The sequence below is a fragment of the Rhea americana genome, unplaced genomic scaffold (genome assembly GCF_003343005.1).
Source record: "Rhea americana isolate MKP2758 unplaced genomic scaffold, rheAme1 scaffold_90, whole genome shotgun sequence".
Lineage (NCBI taxonomy): Eukaryota > Metazoa > Chordata > Aves > Rheiformes > Rheidae > Rhea > Rhea americana.
Window position 1 is genome coordinate 3,192,650 of NW_028187089.1, and position 23,726 is coordinate 3,216,375.

Sequence of the window (23,726 nt, forward strand, 5' to 3'; positions counted from 1 at the left end):
GGCGGCGGCGCTCTGACCACCTGGGCCGGGCGAGCCGCCGCCGGAGGATGGGCAACGCGCAGCGGAAGGCGCCGCGCAGCCAGCGGCGGGGCAGGATGCGCTCAGCAACAGGTACCGGGGGACGCGACGGGGCGGGGCGGGACGGGACGCGACGGGACCCGCTCCCCGCGCTGCCCCCGGGCTGGCCCCGGCGCGCCCAACCCCGGCGCTGCGGTTCCCCCCGGAACGCGCAGGCTCCCTCTCCCCGGTGCCCCCCAGGCTGTCCGAGTCTCTTCCCCGGCCCATGCCGTGGGGCGAGATGCACCTCGCTGTGGTAGCAGCGATGCACCTCGCTATAGCAGCGGGGCTGGACCTCACAACAACAGCGGGGATGGGGGAGGCATGTCTTTTGCTGCATTTCCCCCGGCTACTTGGTCCGTTTGGGTCGCTTGGAGGACACAGGGAGAGGTCACCTCCAACTAAGGGCTTTGCGGAGAGCTGGCAGCTCCAGCAGTCGAGTGGTGCTCAGTGCGGCTCGCTATGGGGCCTTGCTGCCCCACTTGCTGTCGGTGTGTGGAATTAGGTGCTGACTTGTGCCCTGGGCTGTGGGGAACCAGCCTGGGCTGTGAGGAGGCCTGTGCTCACTGGCCTCSCACAGTTGGGTCCTGCCCAGTGGGGGAGCCCATGCTTGCGTACCCTCCAATATATGTAACCTGCAGCATGCATAGCCCCCTTCTGCCACAGCCAGTGAGGGAGGTGGGTATCTCCAAGGGGTGTCGTATAGCTAAATGTCTAAGGAAGGCAGAAACCCTGGCAAATCCAGAAGAGGCATTTGGAAAGAGCATGGCACGTGGAGGGCTAGCTCAGAGCTGAGAGCGGGCAACTGAGTGCACCCATGCTCTGTAACAGCCAGGTGGAACAAGCAGGACCTGTCTGATCACTCCCTTGTCCCCACCTGGGCTGACCCAGGTAGTTCAGTCACCCTTCCAGTCACCTGGAAGTTCAGTTTTCCTCCCTGACCCAGACCAGTCCCTGGAATTGCCTGAAAACCCCGGGCACACTTGGGTCTGGTACGTCCCTTGGCTCTCAGGCCTGTCTAGGGTCTATTTCCCCTAGCACCCCAGAGCGCAATGCATTCAGCTCTGCCTGACTTTGCTCTTGTGAGCACTTCCCTTTGCCTGGTCAGTGGCTCAAGAACAGGGATGTGGCAATGCGGGAAACAGCACGGAACCTGCCAGCCCTAGGAGAGACCTCTGGAAAATTGCTTAGGAGCTGCATTAAGATGTGGAGTGATTGTCATAGCCTGAGTGACTGTTACAGCTTAATAATTAGCGGGCAGAGGGGGTGGAAATACAGACTGCMTCTGCATAATTTTGCAGCCTCGGTGGTAGCAATTGTCACAAAGGGCTGAAAGAGGGCAAAGAAAGCTTCAAACTGCATGTAGGAGCTCAGGTGGGACTCCCCTGCTCAACTGGTCATGAAGGATGAAGAATGCTGTGCTGCTGGAGGCAGCGTCCAGTACCCAGCAAATCTCCCTCAGCCCCTGTCTTGCAGGGAGCAGGCCACGGGTGGAACCTAGGTTGTGACCTGAGCTCCCTCAGTGCTACATGATGCTGGCCTACTCCCTGCCTACATCTAATGACCTTGCTGACAGCCAGAGCTGGTGCAGCTCCGAGGGGGAACTGGAGCTAATCACACTTCAGCATCATCAAAGGGATTCTTAGGAGAGTAAGCTGCAAATCACATTCCCAGTGCTGCCGGGAAGGGCCCAAGCAGGGGCTGCAAGGATAGCCTTTGCGGGGAAAACTGGCCTGTCTCTCTTGTCAGGTACAGAGTGCGTGAGCACCCTGCAGTCACAGGAATCTCATGCAGATAGATCTTCCTCCTTGCCTGCCCACAACCCCAGTTCCTTGCTTTYGCCCAAGCTGACTGCAGAGCAGAGCAGAGCAGAGCTCCTCTGGGTTCCTGGCAGGGCCTGTGAACAACAGCTCTACTAAGTCAGGAGAAATGTGATTTGCCCATCTGGCACTGGAGATCTCTAAACTCATCTTGCACATGGAGTGGAGAACACTGTGATGCTCCCAGACCATTTAGACTTGAGGCTGTTGGGATATAATGGCTCAGGCATTCCTGARCAGCTAGATACAAGCTTCCTTGTGGAGCAATCCGGGCTAGAGCTTATCTGCTTAGGGGAGGTTGCTGAAACTTGATAACCCTTTGGGCCTCACGTTCCCTGGAGAAACAACCCTGCAGTGGCTCCCCAGCAGAGTGGAACAGCTACAGGGCCAGGCAGCCAAACCACTGCAGCCAGCCTTAGCTCTGCTGGCGACGTGGAGGAGATGGGTTGGGGAGCAGGGGCAGCTCTTACTAATTTGGAGTGGCCATTAGGATAGCCACAACCATAGCCAGGCTTCTGGGAGTGGAGGACAGGGTCCCTTGTGGGGCAGAGAGGAAGGAGACCTGCAGCCTGCTAGTGGCCACCCAGGCCTGGAGGTACCTTGACTAGGCCCAGGCAGGATTGTTCTTCCATATGAGCAGAGCCAAGCTCACCTGGGCAACTCCTGATCAATATACATTGGTTTTGCTTCTCTAGCCAGAGCTGCTCCACACTGCTCTGGTAGAGCCTGTCAGGGACATGCCTGCCTCTTCGCTCAGTCCTCAGGCTGGAATTTACTGCCTGTTGTCACAGCCCCTGGCTGTCGCTCACTGTCGGAGCTGAGAGCTCTGCAGGAATGTGGATGTTCCCAACAGCTTCAGGCAGCAAGTGTCTAGGTCCATGCATACCTCAGTGTAAAGGGCAACACACAGAGGGGCCTTTCTTTCGGCACCATCTCTGTTACTTAAAATGCACCCTTCCTCATGTTACAGTAGGATGTTGCCAGGTTGTACTTGGACAAGTCTGCATGAACTTGGGGTGCTCTGACTTTAGTCCAGCCAATGGGYGAAAATGCATCTTTAATATGTATCTAGTGCAGTCTTTCAGACTATGGCGCTTGCCTCTCTGTACATCCTCCCTGCTTGCCCAAAGAGACAAGCAAGGTGCTGTCATCCATAGGCTGCTTCTGAACCCAAGATACCTGTTTACAAGTGGTGGTGTTTGAAGGTGCTGGTCAGAGAAAGCATCGTTGTTACTGGCTGTTGCAATTGCTATGATGAATTAGCATGTCTCCGTGCCCAATGATCTGACTGGAAGGTATCTCTCAGGTTACTGTGTCTGTCTCTGGCTGTCGTGATGACTATGGGATGGGGTCCCAGAAGACGCACCAGCTACGTGGGTGGGGAGATCAGCTGGTGGGTGGCGCACACAACCCTGCTTCAGGTCTCACAAACTGAGATGGTTTGTGCTGCGAAGTTACTAGACAGTGAAGTGGAAGGGTGGGTGGGTGCTGAGAGCCTGCACATCCTCTGCAGGCACACATGCTTGCTGGTTAAGGGACTGTGGTCCCGAAGGTGAGTAGTGCAGTGATGGAGCACCACATTGCAGCTACTGGCAGAGTCYATCTGGAAAACAGCCCCTGGCGGCCATGTCTATTCTCTCTGTGGTTCCATAGTTTTTGTATTTTGCTCTCAAGTCAGCTCATTTCAGAAAAATGTCAACAATGAATATCCTTTACCACCACCTCTTTGCACTCGCTCTGTAGATGCTCAGGAGTGGTTCTGATACAGATCACATGGGGGCTGGTACTGAGACATTGGAGAGCAAGGGAATCCATTGCTGGTTCCTCCTTGGCCTTTGCTGGCCTGTTCTGGGGCAGACCTCCCAATTCCCCAATCTATGAGAAACATATGAAAGTGTTATCTGAGTTGTCAGTGTGTGAGTGAAGTGACTTCTCCTGGCATTTGGCCATCCTTTGACCAGCTCATCCTTGGGGTCTACTGTGTCGCTGAGTATCTGGGAGCCCTGGGAAAGGGATGAATAGCAATGGTCCTGCTCTATGTTGTGCTAGCAAGATGCAAGGCTGGTCCTGGAAGGTGATCTGTTGGGACAGGAGGCAGATCTTGGTGTCGTGGCAGGTCAGTGAGGGGTCTCAGAGAAGAGGAAGCCAAGTGTCTGTGGGCGAGCTCCTTGGACATGAGCACTACCTGTACAGCCCTTCGCACAGGCTGCCTTGTACTATATCCAGAAGCGTTTCCCAAAGTGACCTGAGTGCTTGAGGCTGCATTCCTGTCTCTGCTGGAATTGAGGCTCCCAAGGGCTTCATTCCTTTGGGAAAACTATGTTTAGATTTAGAAATCTCTGGGGCACTTTGAAAGTGCTCTCTGAGGATCCTTTGCTTCCGGCTTTTGGAAGGAACCAAAACAAGAGGAAGCTTGGGGGGCTCTTGCATCTTCCAGTGCAAAAGTTGGGTGAATTCAAAAACTCTCCTTACTTTTCTTTTATTTTATTTTTGTAGCTTAAAAATGTTCATGTATTGCAGTGAGAAGGCAGCTCCACCAAGCTGGGAAGCTGCACCAGGCTCTGGGGTCAGGTCGCCAGGCATTTATTTCCAGACGAGGATTTAAAGGGTTGCTCCAGCGAGAGTACGTGGGAACAGCCGTGCTGGAGAGGTGGGAGAGTAATGGCAGGGGGAGCWGCCAGCCTGCACCAGCATCTCTCCAAGTCCCATGTGGCTTTCAGGAGGTGACCAGACCGTTTGGTCCCTGTGCCAGCCATGGCCGGAGCGTGTTGTGGCTCTGTGGAGAGCCCAGCCTGTCCTTGCTGGGGGATCCCATCCCCATTTTGGGTGCTGCAACAAAGTGCAGAGGGAGAGAAGAGCTAAGCAAGGGTTCCCTCGAAAGCATTGCAGCTCCCCAGTCTCACCCAATGTCCATGCAGGAGCTTTCTTAGGTGGCAAATACATGACCAGAACAAGCAGTGTGGGGCCTGTTGCTGCAGCATGAGCAGAGGTAGGCAGCAGCCCTAAAGGTTTCTTTGGGGGACACAGAGCCATGGGCCAGCTCCTGAGCCTGCCTGGGAGAGGTGCAAACAGGAGGAACAGCCTGCTTTGCCTTGCCGCTCTGCCGTGGGCACTGGCGATATCTCCAGAGCCCCATCGAGGGCCTGGCCAGCCTGACCACCAGTGTCACGGGAGCCCCACCGGCCGTAGTGCACTGGGAGAAGCCCTGGTGCTCCGAGCAGGCAGGGTGCATAGAGCGAGAAGGGGCTGCGGGCCAACACGGCCCCTTGTACCACCCCTCCCCCTGGGCCGGCGGCAGGGGAAGGAAGAGGGGACGGGGCCGTGACAATGGGCTGCAGGGAACTGGCTCAAACAGCCAGTTCCTGGACATTTCCTTTCTCTCTGGGCTGGAGAAAGGGCCGGGAGGCAGGGAAGGCAGAGGAAGCTCACCCCCTCAGCACGCTTTTGACACAAGGGCCAGCAGGCGAGCGGAGCGCGCAGCGTCCCAGCAGCGAGCGGAGCCCCCGCTGCCCCCACACTGCCACCAGCCCCCATGGCCAAGGCCAAGTCGCTCCCGCTGTCCCGGCACCGCGGAGGTAAGGCAGGCAATGCGGGCGGGCAGGATATCCCTACAGCCCTCCTCCATGGAGGGGAGTGTGCAGCACGGGTGGCAGAGGTCACAGGCTTGACATGGGCTTTGCTCACTCTGCAGGGCAAGAGCAAGCTTTTGGGGCTAACCCACCGGGGCACGGGGATGCAGACATCTCCAGAGGGCTTGCAGGAGGCTCCAGATCGGTGCCACAGATCTCTCATCCTGCCAGGCCCTAACTACAACGGTTTCCCTTCCCTTTTCCATCCTTACTGCTGTTCCCCAGCCTGTTGGGGTGTCATTACTCTGCTGGTGGCTGTGACAAAGACACAGGAGCCCACTGCACRAGGCCCGGTGGGACAGGCTCTGCCATGCCCTGCAGTGCTGCACCCTCCTGGCAGTTCTTGCACCTCTTGTCTGGGCACTGGCACCGGAGGCTGTGGGAGCAAGGTCAGCAGCGCTGCAGGCTGATGCGAATGCCAGAGCTGTCTGGGGACTGAGCTGCGCTCGCCATCACTCCCACTGTGTCCGAGTTCACATCTCGGGCCCCTTTGTCCCAATGCCTGGCCGCGTTCCTCTCGCAGGCAACTTCCTCGCATTGTCCCAGGGCTTGGAGAGTGTAAAAACCTGCAGGGCACAGGGGAAACGGCGCTTTCCTGGAAGCTCCCGGTCCCAGCGAGGGGCTACAGCTTCTCCAGCCACAAGCAGCTTGCACCCCTGGCAGAGGTGGCAGAGGGGCCAGCATGGCCCGGGACGTCYGCGTGCAACCTAGTCATGTCCGCATCCTAGCCAGGCTGGGGAAATCTCCAGGGAAGAGCTAGCAACCAGTGAGCCATTTTGGGAAATGGAGGGGGGGAGTGAAATGGGGGCTCGAGCGTTGTGATCTGGGTTGCAGCCCAGGGCTGATCGCCTAGGGGACTTCCAGGCCATTTGGCCTGGGGGCTCACCTTGCCACGGGCTCAGAGAARACCACCACACTGGTTCAAGGATGGGCGTTATTGCAGCCTAGGATGCTCAGGAGCATCTCAAGCAGGGGGCTGCMGGAGGGTCCTCACATAGCAGAGGATGGGCCAGCTGATGCTGGGAATGGCCAGGAGGATCCTTGGAGATTGCTCTGCCAAGTTTCCTGAGGCTCCAAGGAAAAACTTCTGCCTTTCTTCACCAGGGCAGTACCCAAGCTAGAGGACTGCAACAGGCCGGAGGAAGTCACATTAGAGCAGGGACAGGCCAGGAGAAGGGCTGGCAAAAGAGGAAGGGCTAGCRGGGTCTGATCCTGTGGGCTGCCTTTAGAGGAGGGCTCATGGCAGGTTGGTCAGACATCTGTGGTCCATTTGGACTTCTCCTGTTGGGCAGGAGAGCAAATTGAAGGTGAGGAGYACCTGCATCTGCTATCAAATCGAAAGCCACTCGGCCTGTGGCCGCCGGGTCAGTGTGCGCAGCTCCATCCTGGCCTGTCCTCGGGAGCAGCAAAGGTTGCTGTGCATTGCGTCCATCCTGTTCTGGCCAAGCCCTTGACAGAATGAGGCCACATCCCCACGGCTCTTGGACCCTCAGCAGCAAGCAGAGTGAGTTCATCTGATGGCTAGCTGCAGTATCAGGTTGTGCCCCGCTGAGAGCCCAGCCGCAGCCACAGGCAGTTCCYGTGCCCACAGCACAAGCGGAAGGCGCACTGCGTCTCGTCCTGTGCCCGCGCACGCTGCTGGGCTCGCAGGCCAAGTCCTCCCCACAGGGCATTGCTTCCTGCCTCTCCTGCCAGCGCCAGGTGCCAGGATGCCCCAGGAAGGTCTCGTTTTTGTGTCTCCAGAGCCAAATAGACAGGGCCTGGCTTTTAACTGATAGCGCCGCCTCTACATAAGAACAGCCCCAGCGCTGGGAATAACAGATGCTGCTGGCAGGGTGGGCAGAYGGGGTGGGTGTCCTCACCTACACCCAGCCACTCACCTCCCACCCTGTCGTTGCAGCCTGCAGGGCTTTTGTGCACTGCCTCTGCAAGACTCCCACTCAAAAGCACAGTTGCAGAAGCCCGCAGTGCCCTGGCCCTGGGCATGGCGCCCAGCTCTCACTCCCAGCCACCAGCATGCCCATAGGCTCTGAGGATGTCCCTGCTCACCTGCACCCCCCAGGGCTGCTGTGTGCCTGAGCTGCTTCCAAAAAGCTCTCGGGAAAGGGATCCCACATACAGTCAGATCACCTTCCCAGGATCTGCTGCCCCACTGCTCGGGAGGATTTTCCTGATATCCCGCCTTCGATTTTCTACTGAAGGTGGACTTGATTTCTTGCCGTCACCCCACATCCTGGGAGATGGTTATTACATCAAGCTAAGCCACCTCCCTCTCCTAGCCTAAGTAGCCCCATTCCTTCAGCTGTTCCTCATCACTCATGGTTTTGCTGTTGCCCTTCCGGCTAGCTTGGTTTTGCTCGGGTATGTCTTGGGGCACAGGACTGAGCTGCTCTGCCCATCGGTCGTGGCGAGGGCTGGTGCCAGGGTGACGCCAGCCCAGCAGAACTCGGCTCTGTGCCTCACCAAGCTCCAGGAGGTTGGGGCTGGCCTCACGGGACTATGCAGCAGAGAGAGATGTAGTCTGGCCAGCAGTGCCACCAGCAGGCCTGCCCCAGCCGCCTGCGTTGCCCCAAGTCCTGCCGCCTGGCATCCCTTGCTGGGCTGCACTACCTTCCTGGGAAGGCCCCAGGCATCCTGGTCCCTTGCTGGCCACCGGGTGGTTGGCCGGAGGTTGCACGGGAGCCGGGTGCTTTGACTGACAGCAGCTCTTTGGCTGTCACCATTTCAAACGTCACCTGTCTCTGCGCCAGTGACAGCAGGTTGGTTGCTGCGGCAACGGCTCCCCAAGCGACAAAGCACCCCACTGCTCCCCACAGGCCCCAGAAAGAGGGTGCCAAGCTCACACGAGGTCCCCAGGTGCTGGCAACAGCCACAGGATCACCCACTGTGATCAGGCTGACGCCTTGTGGGGGAGCACCCATGTCCCCTCCATGCCTGCCCCGTGATGGTGGGGAGATGAAGGCAGTGCATCCCAGATACACTTGGGATCCAGCTTTTTGTTTGTTCCAGGATCTCATCACAGGACTGCAAACAGGTCTGTCAGGCAGTCTGTCCTGTCTAGGTAACATGCTGTTGACTCTGAGCCCTACTGATGGACAGTGATGTTAGTAGTTATTTCGCTGCTGGAGGTTTTAGCAAAAACATCTTGTACAACCCAACTTTCTTCCCACAAGCTAAGTGACCCTCCTAGCTGCCAAACCCACCCACCCTTGCCAACAACTTCTACAATACCATTMTCTCCTGTCAGTACAAGAATCAGCTGATTGCCTGTGAAACAGGGAGAATAAAAAGGATGCCTAGTGCCTGTGGCACATTCAGTATAGCAGCGTGATGTTAATCTTTAATGAATTAAAGATTTAATTTTAGTTTGAGGCTGCTGCAAAATACTGSCCTGCTGTGTAGCAGTAGTGCTGAGCACCAGGATTTTGCCGTCACATCCACAGTGGAGTGGCTACCACCTGCCAGCTGAGATAGCYCTGCCCTCCCCATCCCGAGGATGCCTATGGCTGCAGTGGTCTTGCTTCGTTCAGGTCCAGCTCCGTTTTGCCTGTGAATACTTTTACATGATACATGGCTTGAAATAACCCTCTGCCTCTGTCTTCCATCACTCATCCTCCRGGGTTTTGGGAAGTGGCACTCAGAGCTTGCAGCGTGCATCTCTGGGGTCTCAGTGCAGCTTGCAGCTATGCAGTAAGCAGGAAGATGATATAATACTTGTTATAGCTACCGGGTGAAGTATGGGGCTGGGGGTTATAGGTCAGGGCTGGATAGATTCAGACTAGTTAGGTGTCTGCTCTTTAGAGGTGGAGATATTTATTACTTAGTGGTATTAAAGTCCAGATTGGTTTGTTGGTGCCAGGGTTCAAAGGAGCATCAGACAAGTGTCTGCTGGCCGGTGTCGTGCAGTAGTGCAGTTAGCTACTGCATCTCTCCACCATGTCACTGCACTATTGTTGTTCTTCCCGACACAGAGAGCGTGCCAGCCTCATGGCGGTGGGCACCGTGGGGAGAGCTGTCTGTGCCAACCAGGGCAGGGACAATTCCTGCAGCTCCCCCCAACAGAGGAGCCTCACCTGTACTCCTAGGGACAGACGTGCTGCCTGCCGTAGGCTGTCCCAGGCAAGGGCTCACACCGGGCAAGCTCCATCCTTCTGYTTGCAGAAGAACGGCAAGATCTTCACAGCAAGCAGAGCTCTCCATGGGTGTTGGCATTGCCGGTGGCAGAGTTGCTTCATGTTTTGAGGTTTGGGATATCATTTGGACCGAGTTCGATGTCCGGTCCTGGAAGTTGGCTGCCATGTGCATGGTGGATTCATTTGCTGTTACACGTCTCAGTGGGGCAGCTGGATCAGCGTGTCTGAGTTCAGCAGGAGGTGAGCTTGGGACAGGAAGCGCTTTCCGTCATTGCTGTGAACTCCTGCTGTTTGCTGTTTTCTGTTCCTCTCCGCTAGTCCCAGACCGGTGTGCACCTTGGCTTGGTACCATTGGCAATGTCGTCAGGCTGCCTGCAGCAAGAGCAGAGGAGTTTCTGTGCCGTCAGCAGGCCCGCAAGCTCACTCGAGGCCGGTGGCGTAYGGTTTTGGCACCGCCATGCATTGGCTCCTGTCGGTGGAGTTTGGGTTGCTGGCAGGATCAGTCTCAGCCTTGAAGTTTGCAGTCCTCCTCCACCAGCACTGTGAAGCTCTCTGAAGCTCATTAGGACGAGCCGCTGTCGCTTGGTGGTTGCTGCACTGCTACTCGTTGCCATGGCTGCTCTGCTAATGGTGCATCGCCCGCTGCTGCTGTTACATCATTCTTGTGGTGCCACTGCATCGCCGGCGAGGAGCAAAGCGGCAGGACCTGCATTGCTGTTGCTTCATTCTTTCTCGGCRCGCACTTGAGAAGGAAAAAGTTTGGTGGGGAGCTCGAGCAAGAGACATCTCATGGTAACTTCACCCTGGGCGGAAACAGCTCTTGATGGCTCTGTCAAATATCTCTCTGTGGATTCGGGATGCGTGGGCAGTAGGTAAATGCTGGGACAGTTGCCGGCGCTGAGCGTGAGTGATTCTGGGGAAATGCTAAGGGCATGGGCACATATGCCAGTCTATGCTCTGCAGCTGGCAGTCCTGCAGGGACTCCCTTTTTCCTGGAGAGAACAAATTCTGGCTCGAGCAATAGCTTTGCTCAGTGCCTATGGTGGGAAGTATTCTCCCCAGTGACTTCAGACCTAGTCCTTCTACTAGCAAATAGCGTAATCCGAAGGAGCCATGCCATCCCAAGGCTGAACGCTTGCTTATGCTGCATAAGAACCTGCAAGACGTTATATTGCTAGCAGTACCCTCTGATGACACCTGCTGTGACTGATAGTTTGCAAATCTGAGAACTTGTATGAAAATGCAGGGTTTGGTGCATGCACCCGGGGGCTGAGTTGGAGAAGGCTAGGTTAGAGGACAGTGTACCCTGTGTGGCTGTATGCCTGTCCTCATACATTTGGAGGCATTTGGGGAGACTTTAGCACTAGGTGCTAGTGCAGATTTAAGCACATAGCACCAAAACCGTGCTGAATACGGCAAGCAAACCAAGGGGAAGTTGCATGGCAAGGTGCAGGAGAAGATGTGCTGGGACCCAAGGCTGTCCCAGAGCAGAACCCACAAGAGCAGGACTGGTTATTGCTTTTAGTGCTGGCACACACCCAAAGTTGCTTGCCTCGCACACCCACCAACAGCTCCATTAGTGCATTTGTTCCTCAGGGCAGGGTCAGAGGAAGGAAGTCAGAAGGGCAGCTGGGCCAAGCCCTGTGCCTCAGTTTCCCTCTAGCAGTGAGGGAGGTGAAGCTCAGGTCAGAAATGCTGGGTAGTGCATGGAACAAAAAGCCAGGCATTTGGCTGTGCCCTCCAGGCCTCCACTGGCCTCCAGGAGATGTTTGCTGTGTTTGTCCCCCCGAGGCACTGCTTATTTTGGACCCATTACCAATAAGCATGACGGCTTGAGAGGCCGGGAGGAACGTCCTGGACCTCGGAGGTCGCTGTGAAGGGCAGCTGGCTCTGCTCTGGCTGCATCACTCCTCCATCTGCTGCAATTTCGCTCTGCTGAGCTCCCATCAGGATGCTCCTGCTGCCAGCCAGGGATCCTGGGTGCCACAGGATGCCTAGGCAGGGCTTTGCTGGAGAAACAGCATGGCCCAGTGGGTAGAGTGCTGCCCCTTGCCGAAGGGCGCTGGAGACATGACAGTGTCTTGTGTCTCCTCAGAGCTCCCAGAGGGAATGTACGTGGGTTTTCTGCCTTGCACATCCACTTTCAATACTCGTCGTCATGTAGAAGTGATCCAGATGTGAGGCACAGYGTGGCTTGTGGCCCACAGGATTTGGCTCAGGCTATGAAGGCATCAGTCTGCAGGAGATGGGCTGTGTATGCAGCTTCTCTTGGAGACCACCTGGTCCAAGGTGATCTAGCAGCTCCTCTTTTGCAGAGACACTAGGAAAGGTTTCTCAGCATTCCCATGGCAACTATGGGACTTGCATTATCATCCCAAACTTGGTCTTGGAACAAGCCAGCCGCTGGCTGCTCCCAGAAATAGCCTGGCCCTCAAGCATTATCAGCCCTCAAGGCTGGCTGGGGGCCAGCTGTGCCGGGGGCCCAAAACACTTCCCAGCACCTAACTTCAGTGAGCAAAAGCATAAAGGGATTAAGCTCACCCTCTTTTCCACAGTTAGAAGGCTGTGCAGGCACAGGCACAGCCCTCGTAGCATGGCTTGCTATCTTCATTTGCTGACCCATTCTCCTCCTCAGCTGCCACTTCTGCTGGGAACGTACAACCAGCCCAGCTGCTGCCTATGATACAGCATCTCTGTCGTGCGTGTCAGCTTAGGACAGTGCCATCTCCSTTGKTTTTTTTTTGTTTTTGTTTTTGTTTTTTCCAAATGCACACGCATCTGCAAAGCTTTCCATGGGTAGAAAGCCCTATAGGAGCAATTCTGTTTTCTGTAGAACATGGATGCCCTCTCCCTGTCCACCCTCACTCTGCAATTGTCCTGGTTGCTGGCTGGTCTGTGCATGCTCCTGGGGCCATGGGGGCAGGAGGTGTGCAAGGAGGGGGGGCACGGGTGGAGCTGTGGTCCATGCAGGAGGGCCCGGCAGAGGGACAGCGAGCATAGCCAAGGTCGCACTTCCCCTTTGAGCAAGGGCGGCCCCAAGTTTCGATGCTGCGGTTTGGTCACGTGRTTTGAGCCCCTAGGGCGGATGCCAGGGGCTGGCAAGGGTGCCGGGGCCACCCAGAGCGAGCAGGACTCCAGGCAGCACTCAGGGGCACCGGGTAGCAGGACCAAAGGACACCTAGGTAAGCTGTCCAGCTTTGGTATTGCTGGCTCCAGGGAAGGCAGCTGAGTAATGCAGGAAGGCAATATCAGAGAGGGCTTTGGTGGAAGTGGAGGTGGAGGTGGCATGGGACCAGGCTGCCCTGCAGCCAGGGTAGAGGCAACGCAGGCAGCGAGGTGCCTGCAGTGGGCTTGAGGCTCCTAGCACGGACATTTCAGTTCACCCAGGGAGTTCACTGCCTCCATTGGCAGCAGTGCGGGGTCCTGTGCTGTGGTTTGGGGGCATCTCCAGTTCACACGGGTTCCACAGGAGATGCTGCTGGGTCCAGAAGAGATGCTCTGGATGCCTGTATGAGGGGCAGCCCTGGGCTGTGGGGACAACCAGAGCAGAGAACGAGCTGGTGTGTAACACAGGCAGGATGATGATTGCCCACTGACCACACCACGAGGCCAAGGGCTGGGTGTGCAGCGAGGCAGGCGGCGTGGTGCAGACAGCCAGGACACAATGCAAGGTTACTCGCCATCCTCTGAGGCTCTGCTCTGGGGTCTTGGCTGAGTTTTGCTTCTCAAAGCTGCCCTCAGAAATGGTGGGGGCTGTAGGTGACAGAGACATGGTGGAGCAGAGTGACACCCCTCAGCTTGCAGAAGAGAGTGGGTCTGGTGGCCAGAGCCTGCAGGGGTGAACATGTGCCCCAGGATGGTCCCCAGCTCCCTCAAGGCTTTCACCCATCCCATGCTCCCGTCTCAGCCCCAGCTCCCTTCCTGCAGCCATGTACGCTCATGCTTTTGGGGAGGTACCCGGGCCCTGCTCCATGCACATCCCACACTCCTGGCCCCGTTCTCCACCAGACAGTGATGTTGCTGGGACAAGGGAGCATGGCTCAAGCTGCCACGAGCTTGGCAGGGGCTGTGAGCTGGGTTCATGCCAACATGGCACTGCTGTTTCCCAGATCTGAGCCCTCCAGCCCTGTGGGGCTCACCATGCCTGTTTTACCATGACCGAGACTGCTATAGCACTACCACATGGCAGGCATCAGACTAGGGGGCATGAGCAGCAAAAGCCACATTCCAACTTGAAAACTTGGGTCTGCATTGACCCTGGAGCACGGCAAATTTCATCCCCCCAGCTCTGCTCCAGGAGCATCCATAGCAGCTGGCCTGTACCAGCCCCCTGGGATTTCGGCTCTCTACAAAGGGGCAAAAACTCAGCATGATTTACACACACACACACCCCTCTTGGTTGATATGGAAACAACTCAAATTATTTAAAGAAAAAAAAGTCTTGTGTTAAGTCATGTTGTTATGGTAACACAAATTATAAAAGTAACTAGGCTAGGGATGTGGCACATTGCTTTTGGATGCTGGGCATTGTGGAAACTCTGCCACTGGGCTAAACTGGCACAGAGGGAGAAGGGAGGGCAGGCAGCACGGTCAGGATGGCAGCCAGGGCTTGGCGGGCTGGAGCAGCGGGGGGAGAGGTGGCCCAGGGGGAGCTGGGCTAGCTGCAACAGGCTCCAATGGCAAGGAACCAGATGAGGGAAGGGGGGGGGGAGAMAACAGTGGGGCTGGGAGATCTCACCTGTTGGTGTCTCCAGCAAGTAACAGTGCAAGGGCATGCTGGGAAGCCAGGACCTGCTACCTGTAGTCCTCCTTTACCAACACTTCCAGCACAGGCAGAGCTTCCCAAGGGCTGTTTAGTGCCCCAGGCACTGCCCTGATATCACTTCTTTCTTTGCCTCCTCCCTCGTGCTTCAGGTGGGGGCTGGTATTAAACAGCACATCCCACCGCAGAGGTGGCTGCATTTTGTCTGCCAGGGTGCAGAAGTGCTCGCAAGGCTGGGGCACCCCCTAGCACTGTGGGAAGAGGAAGTCCACGTCACACAGCAAATAGGAGTGCCTGGTCTCTGCTGTGGCAGGGGCTGTGGACAGGCACGCAGCCCAGAAAGGCTGGGAGGAATTTCTTCACTGTGAGAGTGACAGAGCACTGGAAAAGGTTGCCCAGAGAGGTTGTGGAGTCTCCTTCTCTGGAGGTATTCAAAGCCCGCCTGGATGCAACCCTGTCTAACATGCTCTAGGTGACCCTGCTGAGCAGGGAGGTTGGACTAGATGATCTCCAGAGGTCCCTTCCAACCTTACAGATTCTGTGATTCTGTGAAAGCCTGCTTGAATCGCTGGCACCATCGTAAAGCCCACAGGAGGTCTCYAACCCCTCAGGGTCCCATGCTTGCCACTATCTCCCCCCCTAAATGTGTGTTAAACTTGGGAGATTTACCCTTTTGGCCAGAGGGACCATAAAAGCTACTCATGTCTTTGGAGTTTGACCTACTGCCGCAGCCCAGGAAAGGTGATTGAGTGCAGATTCAATGCTAAGAGTTCTCTTTTCTGGAAGGGATGATGGCTGGGCTGTATTAGCAGCAAGCCAGACGTAGAGTCTGGAAGAGATGGGTGTCAGTCCCCAAACTGCCGTGCACTGGAGCTCCTAGGGCTTTGCTTAGCAGTGAAAAAAATGGGAAGATGAGGCTCTGAACTCCAGCAGGGATGCAAACTGTGGCCAGGGTGGTCCTGATGCTGCTGGCTGCCTTGGCTCTTGCTGACTCCTGGGACAAATTGGCATCTTTCAGTCAGCAAACCAGACCTGCGATTAATGTTGCTGCAGCTTGTTGCTTCTGTGGACCTGGGGAAGACATATGCAGTGTGATTTGACATGTCTCAGGGATGCTGGGCTGACATCAGCATTCAGCCCAACCTCAAACTTGTCTAGAATTTGAGCACGTTCAGTGTCAAGGCTGGGCTGAAGCAGCCAATAATGCTGACTGCACAGCCTAGGCAAAGCAGGGATGTGGGCTGACATCTACTATGCTGGGAGAAGCCAGAAAGCCTGCACTGTGSCCAGTCATCACCACCACAGCAGATRGATGGGCATGGGCTAGTTAGTGTCACRGTCCTGGCAGCCAAGCCACAGGCTATGTTGTGAGACAGGCCAAAGGGGCATCTGCTCCTAGTCCATGGGTCATGGGGTGACACCAGGCCAGTATCAAGTCCAGTGGTCCCTCTTGGCAAGTGGCCTGCAGCCGCTATGCTGGGGACACTGCCCAGGGCCAAGAGCTCTCTCCAGAGGAGCCACGAGCCTGTCAGTCCTTATCAGTTGGAGGCATGTGGATGCTTCCCTTGAGCTGTAGACCCTCAGTCAGGGAACAGCAATGGCACAGGACTTCACACAGCACCCTGTGCCCAAGGCAACTGGAGCACATTTTCGGCTCTCATGCTAGGCACTGCTCTGTGTTGGCCATAGTCATGGATGCTGAAGCCCTACCATRTGCAAGAGCCTAGTCCCAAGGTAACAGCCAGGCTGCAAAATAGCCTGTCCCTCTTCTGCCTGCACCAACTTCAGGGGTTGCAGAGCCAAGGTTCGAGGAAGATCAGCCCTAAAACCTGACCATGGATGAGACATGCCCTGGTCTTCCTCCCACTGTCCATCAAACCTCTGTTTCAAAGTTCCCATCCAGCAGGCAGAGGCAGAATCAGCTGTCTCTTCTGCTCTTGGAGAGTGTGGGGGGCTTAGGGATGCTCTGATACACTAAGTGGGCAGTGCGCGTTTGTGGGATGGTGCAGCGCAGGCACCTCAGCTCCGAGTGCCCTCAAGGGCACTCCCTCAGTTCTGGCAGGAAATCGCTCTGAGTAGGAAATCCACATCCTCTTTTGTCGAGCATTTCTCTGAAGCGGAGATGCTTGGGCTGCAGGGCTTCCCGCTGCAGAACGCCCTGTGTTTGCCATAGCACAGCTCGGCTCCCTGCAAGCCCAGCTCCCTGCAGAGACCGAGTCCTTCCCCAGGGTCTCTCCTCATTGGCAAACACCCATATGAGTATTTCAGAGGACCCGGGCCTCACTCAACCCCACAAAATTTTCTTTCTCAAGAGACTTTTCTAGTGCACCCACCTCTGGGGCACAGCACGTTAACTTCATCCAACAAAAAGGGAGTGAGAAGGTGGAGGAGGTGCAGGGAGGTATGCCACCGAGCTCAGCACTCCTCTAGCCAGCAGTCAGGACGGGGCTGTTCTGACTGGCCACTCATAAGCCTGTGCCCAGGACTGATGCTCGAGGGCAAGGATCTGGAAGAAGGTCACACTCACAGCTGATGTGAATGCCCCCTTTTCAGCACCTGGAGCTGCAAGACCCTCGGGCCTGTGGTGGGCGAGGGGCTGCAATCCATGTTGCCATGCAGGCTGCAGGAGCAGGCCTAGGTGCAGAGCTAGCATTGCTGGTAAGGACATCATTCTTGCAGTGTGAGGACTGGGGGCCTCATGGCATTGCTCCATGAGGGAATCCTCCCTGCTCCTGAGAAATGATACTCCACACACCCCGCACAGCAAGGCCCAAGCTGGAGAGGTCCTAAGCGCCTAACAGCAAAACATCTCCAATTGGACAGGGGGAGATGTGTTGCACCAAGGGCAGGAAACTGAAAAAGTGTGGCAAAAAGCCCCTTGTCCTTTTGTGCCCTCTCTTTAGCTTGCAAGGTCTGCCCTTCTGCAGCAAGAAGGTTGCTTCACTGCTGCACATTGCACTTCCTGCTTTTAACCCAAGAACAGCTGTGCAATTACACAGGGTAATAGGGTTTTCTTCCTTCCTCAATTTCACCTCTCTCCCTTCCTGATCAGTTCTAGCAGCCCATGAGAAGGCCCCCAACAGCCAGTCAGGAATCCAGGGAAGTGTGTCCAGGCCCCAGCTGGCAGTGTTGCTGGTGGGGTACAGTCCYGCATGGCAGCAGGGCCTGCAGAGGAAGCTTTGCCAAGCACAATGCAAGTAAAGCACATCTAAGTCCTTCTATTCCTGGAGAGCCTGAGGCATATACCAGGGCAAGCAATCAGGGCAGCTTCATGCCAAAGGTCCCTGTGCATGCAGAAGGCAGGTGAGGGCCRCAGCATGCCATAGGTGGCCTATCCTCTGTGATGAGCCCCACCTAGGTCCTGCAGCCCCAGGTGCCCAGCTTCAAGCAGGGGCTGTACTCGGTTCAGTATAGGTTGCCACTCCACAGCGATGCCTGTGGGAAACCCCCAGTGCTTCCCTCTCATTCTGGTCTCTCCTCCCCACAGCCACCTCTAACCTAGACCTCGAGAGCAAGAAAGCTGCCCACGCCAAGCTACCATGGCAGCAGCCGGTGAACGTGTTCCTGGCCCCCAACCGCCCACCAGGCATGGAGCAGCTGCACCAAGAGGCCCAGCTCAACCTCCAGAGCTTGCTGCAAGGTAGAGGGGGCAGTGATGGGCTGGGTTAGGGTGACAAGAATAGACACAGCTCTGTCCTCTGCTTCTTGGCTGGCCGGCAGGAGCCAGGATCCCTAGTCAGTGCCTTTGTCAGACAAGGCTTCTGCAAGGTTTGTGGCTAGCATGATAACCCCAGTCTGCTCTTCTGCACAGCCCCGAAGAGCAATTGTCCAAGATACAATATAGCCATGGCTGTAGGAACCGGCAAGATCGTGCTTCAAAATCGCTACTGGCAACACAGACCCCACTGGCCTGGGTAAATTGTTCTGGGGGAGAATTCTTCCTGTTCCACTGCAGGATCATCAGGCCTCACCATCCCATCACCAGCTCATCTATACCTGTTAGGGTCATCTCCCATGTGCAGCTGACCAAGCCACTCATCAGACTTTGCCAAGCCATAAAAATCAGGCTCCCACATGCTCCTGGGTTGGTCCCAGCCCTCATGCCTCTCTCACAGCTCTCTTGGGATCCTCTGCACTTGCCAGTCTCCTTTCAGTCACCCTTCACAGCACGCTAGCAGTGGCATCACTCCAGTTCTGCATTCACCACGGACACAGGAAGAGACCATGCTCACGCCAGAGGTCCTATCTGTTCAGCAGGGCTTGGCTTTGCTTTCCCATCATCAGGTTATTCTAGGAACTCATTTAGCTGGCACCTCTGGGCACAGCCCACAGCCCAGCTATAAAACTGAGGCCCAGCTGACCAAGACCAGTTGACCAGCAGATCCATTTGCTCCAGCAACCTGCCTTCTGATCTTGTTTTCTCCTAGTCACTACTAAAACATCAAAGCAACCAAGGCCAAGAACTGGCCCCTGGGGCCTCCTGGACACCCACCAGCCCCACAGCATTTCTGCCCATGAGGACCTGCCAGTTGATTTGTTTAATCTAATCAGCATGGCTGCTGATTTTGTTTCATTTCAGTTTCTTAATCAAGATGTCACATGGGCTCAAATAAGATGCTTTCCAGGCATCGATTAGATCAGCAACCTGGCGTTTCTCCAACTTRTAATCTCGTTAAGTTACTCTGATCAGACCTGGTTATCACGAGGCCACAATGGCTGGCATTAATTAACTCAATAATTACAGGATGGAGAGACATTGAGTTCCCCCCTGGCCATCCCCAGTTGAATTTGCTTCCCCCTGAGTCCTGGCACTTTCCTAGACAGCTTTTCTTGGACAAGCAGTGGGGGCTGACAGGGTCAAAGCTGTGACTTGAGTGTCCCAGCCCTGGACTTCTTCCTCAAGGTTTGCTGGTGGCACGGAYGGGTTTCCGTTCTCCACATCCTATTCTTCCTGTTTGTTGCCTAAGCTCACCTGCCTGTGGTGACCAGGGACCCAGATAGCCAGTCAGTGTCACACTGGTGTACCCATGAGCACAGCTAGCCCTGCAGCTGGCCCATGACTTCACACTGCATCTCTTATGTCCTCTGCTGATCTGCCAGTGAGCTCCACAGTGGAACCAGAGCCAATCTACCCCTGGCAAGCTGGCTCTGCCATCATGCTATCCTGAAGACCTATGGCAGACATGGGCTGTGCTCCAGAGTACTTTCTTGTTGCTCTCTGTCCACCTCTCTGTCCCTGTGTATGTGAGTGTGCAGGATCCAGATAGGATGGCCAGGGCCATTCATAGGCCCTCTTAGCACCCACCTTGTCCCTGGGGGCAAACCTTTCACCCTGGAGCACGYAGAGGCTGCTCAATCCACAGGCTAGAGCAACACTATCATTTGTCTTGCAGAAGAGTATGAGGAGCAGTACACAGATACCAGGGCCACTGGGCAGACCTTCCGCGCCACCAGCCACCTGACCCCAGACACCCCCTCTGAGCCATCGCCTCGGCCCCCACCTGCCAAGCGTCTCGAATTTGTGCTTATGGTGAGTCCCTGGGTCCCTCACTTTATACCAAGACACAGGGCAGGCACTGCGGGTGGGAGAGACGAGCTCCTCTGCCCATTCAAGGGTGGCAGGGCAGCAAGGTACCATTTCAGCATCGCCCAGAGACGAGGGATTGGCATGGCAAGTCAGGCAGCAGGGCCAGGGATAGCCTTTTTTGTCCATCCCTCATCCCTAATCCTTCCCCCAGGAGGGACTTTGGTAGTTCAGATTCCTTTTTTCCCACAGCCCCCAAGCCGACGAGCAAACGAAGATGAGACCACCACAACCACACTTGGTGTGAGGCCTCCCGAGGCCTCCCTGAGCCTCCCCACCACCCCGGACAAGCAGACAGCCTGGACCAGGGCCTTTCCCCTGCCCACTGTGGAGGAGAAGCAGTGGCACCAGTCCTGCTCCATCCAGACCAACATCGTCCCCATCAATGTCTCTGGTACGGCAGCACCTGCACATTACAGTTGGGAAGAGATGCTAGAAGCAGCCCAGGCCAGGCAGCAACTCCATCATCTTGCTTTCAGCAGGTTGTAGAACAGTGGGAAGATAGGCTGAGACTTGAAACCTGTGTCACTGCAGTCCAGGACAGCACCCAGGGCAGGGCAGGGGGGCAGCAGGGTCTTGCTCATGTATGTCATTTCCAACCATTTCTTTTGCCATCTGCAACTTTGTGCTTCTGATCCACTGGTCATGCCACAGTCTGGTCTCTCACTTGCGTTAACCAGCTGTTGTGGTCTGTTGTCACCTTGGCTCTCATTGTGCTCAGTACAACCTGCCTATCTCACCTGCCCATACTTGCAGAGCTGCAGCTCCAAAGGTACAGATCTGTTGGGTCCTTCCAGCCTCAAGCACTGTGCTCTGTCCCACACACATGCTCTGGCCTGAGGCATCCCTTCTGCTATGCATGGGCAAGGTGTGCTTCAAAGCCCTGTGGCCTACAGCTGAGCAAGATTCACCACCTGAAGGCAGAAGTTGTCTTTCTACCTTTTTAGTTCCTTGTCTCCATGATGGAGAAATCTGCAGGAATCAGGATGGTTCCTCTCCCAGCCCTGCAGCAATGCAGGATCTGAGGGAACTTGCAGCTCTCTGTGCCGTTGGGGTACAGGCATGGTTCAGCATCCCTGGCCCCCATCCTGTGACATTAGCAATGGAGYTCAGCCATGCAGAGTCCAGCCTGCATAGATCAGAGCCTGTTGTACAGAGCCAAAGTGGTCTGTATGGTTTTCTGTATATCTCATCTCCATCAGTAGGCTTCTCCATGTTCCTGCCAACTGGCAATCCAGCCTCCCAGTGCATCACCCACCATGCCTCCATCTCCCCAGCAGCTCATGYCTCATTGCTAACCACACTCCTTCCGTCACCTTGCCCTTGCCAGCACCATACTACCACAGGAGCTCTCAGCAGCAGACGGGGTAGCTCATGATTCCAGAGCACCATTAACCCTGCTGGTCACACTGTAAGGGTGACACTGTGCCAGCAGGGATGGAGTCTGGGGGCAGATCAGGACCAACGGCCCTTTGCAAGGCCATGGAGGGCATGTGAGGCGATGATGTGCTGAACTGCAACTCTTTAGTGCCAAAGGCAGAGCCCTCCAGACCTGTGTGCACATCCCTAGCCCTGTGCTGGCCTTCTGCATGGCACTGCACTCATCACTGGGGCTTTGGAGAGCCAGTACCCCAGAGCTACCCTACATGGGGCTCCTCTGAGGAACAAAGGCCCTGTGAGGCCAGGCACAGAGAGGGGTGCCCAGTGCCACACTCCTGCCTGCATATTCACAATAGAAACCTGGGTCAGGGGACTCCCATAAGGTGAGGTGGCCCTGTCCAGCCAGAACATGTCTTAAAGGCACTAGCTAGATGCAGCCACAGAGCTGGGCTCAGCCCCTGTCTGAGCAGTCCCCTCTGCCCATGCCTACATTGCCCTCCTGGCACTGCCATGTACAGTGTGTTTGTTTTGGCTACAGGGCAGCACTTTACTAGGCACGCGAGTGCTCGTCACTCCCTGTTTAACACAGAGACCGCGATGAACCCCAAGTCCACCCTGCGGCGTAGACGGACCATTATTGGATTTCCTAACCTGTCCCTGCGAGACCAAGGTGACAACAACAACCGCGCAGCTGCTTTCGTGCCCCGGGTGATGCCTGCCAGAGCTGCCTTGACCATGGGCAGAGCCACTCTGGGGGGGACAGATGCCCAGTGTGAGTGCAGCCAGGCTCCCTGGGGACACCACACTGGGGCTGGCTCTTTGGGACATAAAGGCCACAGCACTGGCTCTGCTCCCACCTGAGAAGAGGCTATCTGGGGTGTCAAGATCCTGGGCGCACTGGTGATGTGGGTCTACGCCTGGGGTTGGGGCACAGAAGCATGGGACTCCCCCCTGGAGTCTGCATTTCCCCAGACTGCTAATTACAGCACCAAGGGGCCACACAGCTCCCCACCAGGCAGTGGAAGCATAGGGTTGTGTGTCCTGTGTGGAGGGAGGACGAACAGACCGTGGGGATTTTGCCCACAGGAGCRTGAGAGGAGCTGTTGCCAGGTTGTGAGTCCTCCTGTTCCCAGCCCCAATAGCGCCTCTCTCAAACAATAGCATTTGTCAAGCAATTAGGCTATAATTTGTAAGTTGTATGAGATGACCCTGGGAAAAGGCAGAGAAGGTGCAAAGAGAGAAAGAGAGAGATTTCTATCTAAGGTAAAAATCTCCCACCTCTTGCTGGGAATTCCACCTCTCCCCAAGCAGCCTGTGAAGGGCCAACACTGCATCAGCACCCCAAGTCATGGTCCTGCTCATTTATGGGGTGGGAAGGCCACTGAGATTTCTCTGAGTGATCCCAAAGCAAGGAGTCACTTGGATTCAGTACTGGCAACTCAAGCCTGAGTTCTGGCCCCATGCTCACCCATCCCTGGCCATGGACAGGCTCCTCACGCAGGGTACTGGAAGCATGGGGCACCAGCCCTGCCTCAGTCTTCGCCTGGAGCTGGCAAGGCTGCCCATGCTGGCATGCTGAGGATGCTCTCATGGCTGAGGATGCTCATGGTGCCCCTGGCTGGCCCCAGATGGCTGTACTGCCATGGACCTATGTTTGGCACCTGTCCAGACAGCATCTGTCATGGCTTGAGGGCCATATGGGAAGGTGCAGGGAAACTGTTGCCAGGCTCTTCTCAGAGGTATATGGGGACAGGCACAAGGTGGAACAAGGGAAATTGTCATAGGTAGAAMGAAGTTCTTCCCCATGTGGGTGGTCAGACACTGCAGTGGGGGCCCAGAGAGGTTGTCACGGTTCCTTCCTTGGGGACTGTTGAACCTCGAATGGACATGGCCTTGAACATCCTGATGTGGCCGCTTGTGCTCTGAGCAAGGGACCAAACTGGAGTCCCCAGGTCCCTTCYCAACTGAGATTTGGTGACAGAGATGAGAAATAGCCTGTGTGGGACCTGTGTGAGCCATCTCAACCCTCCCTGACCCTAGTGGTGGTGGCTTACTCTGCTCTTTCTTTGTGGGCCCCATCCGTGCTCCCACCTGCAGAACAGCACAGAAGCAGCACTTTGGTCCCCATGGGGCTGATGCCCCCAGGCACAGAGACTTCCACCTCAGCTGCTAAATCATCCATGTAGTCCCTGGTACATCCCAGACAATAATTCTCAGGCCTACTTCAAGGGTTAACAAAGGCCATGGACTGTCCCCATTTGTAATGTGGCTACCATGATTTATGGGCTTTAAGAATATCTGATAAGAGGATGCAAACTCTTCCCTTCCAGTCAGCCTGGACATGTTCTGCTCACTGCTAGA

At 55.9% G+C, this 23,726-nt stretch overlaps 1 protein-coding gene across 7 annotated transcripts in view; it reads left to right on the forward strand.

The window, feature by feature from the left end:
- NHSL2 (NHS like 2) overlaps positions 1–23,726 on the forward strand; it is a 49,057-nt gene that overhangs the window by 21,181 nt on the left and 4,150 nt on the right. The window contains exons 1-5 of one of the 7 annotated variants that reach the window (XM_085324255.1): positions 7–111; positions 17,889–18,041; positions 19,795–19,931; positions 20,178–20,379; positions 21,904–22,035. In XM_085324255.1, the coding sequence (XP_085180381.1) occupies positions 48–111; positions 17,889–18,041; positions 19,795–19,931; positions 20,178–20,379; positions 21,904–22,035 (688 nt within the window). In that variant the 5' untranslated portion in view covers positions 7–47. Of the gene's footprint in view, positions 1–6; positions 112–5,270; positions 5,453–10,328; positions 10,512–12,536; positions 12,822–17,888; positions 18,042–19,794; positions 19,932–20,177; positions 20,380–21,903; positions 22,036–23,726 lie in introns of those variants that run through there. The other 6 variants (XM_085324257.1, XM_085324256.1, XM_085324252.1 and 3 more) reach the window with 6 other exon arrangements.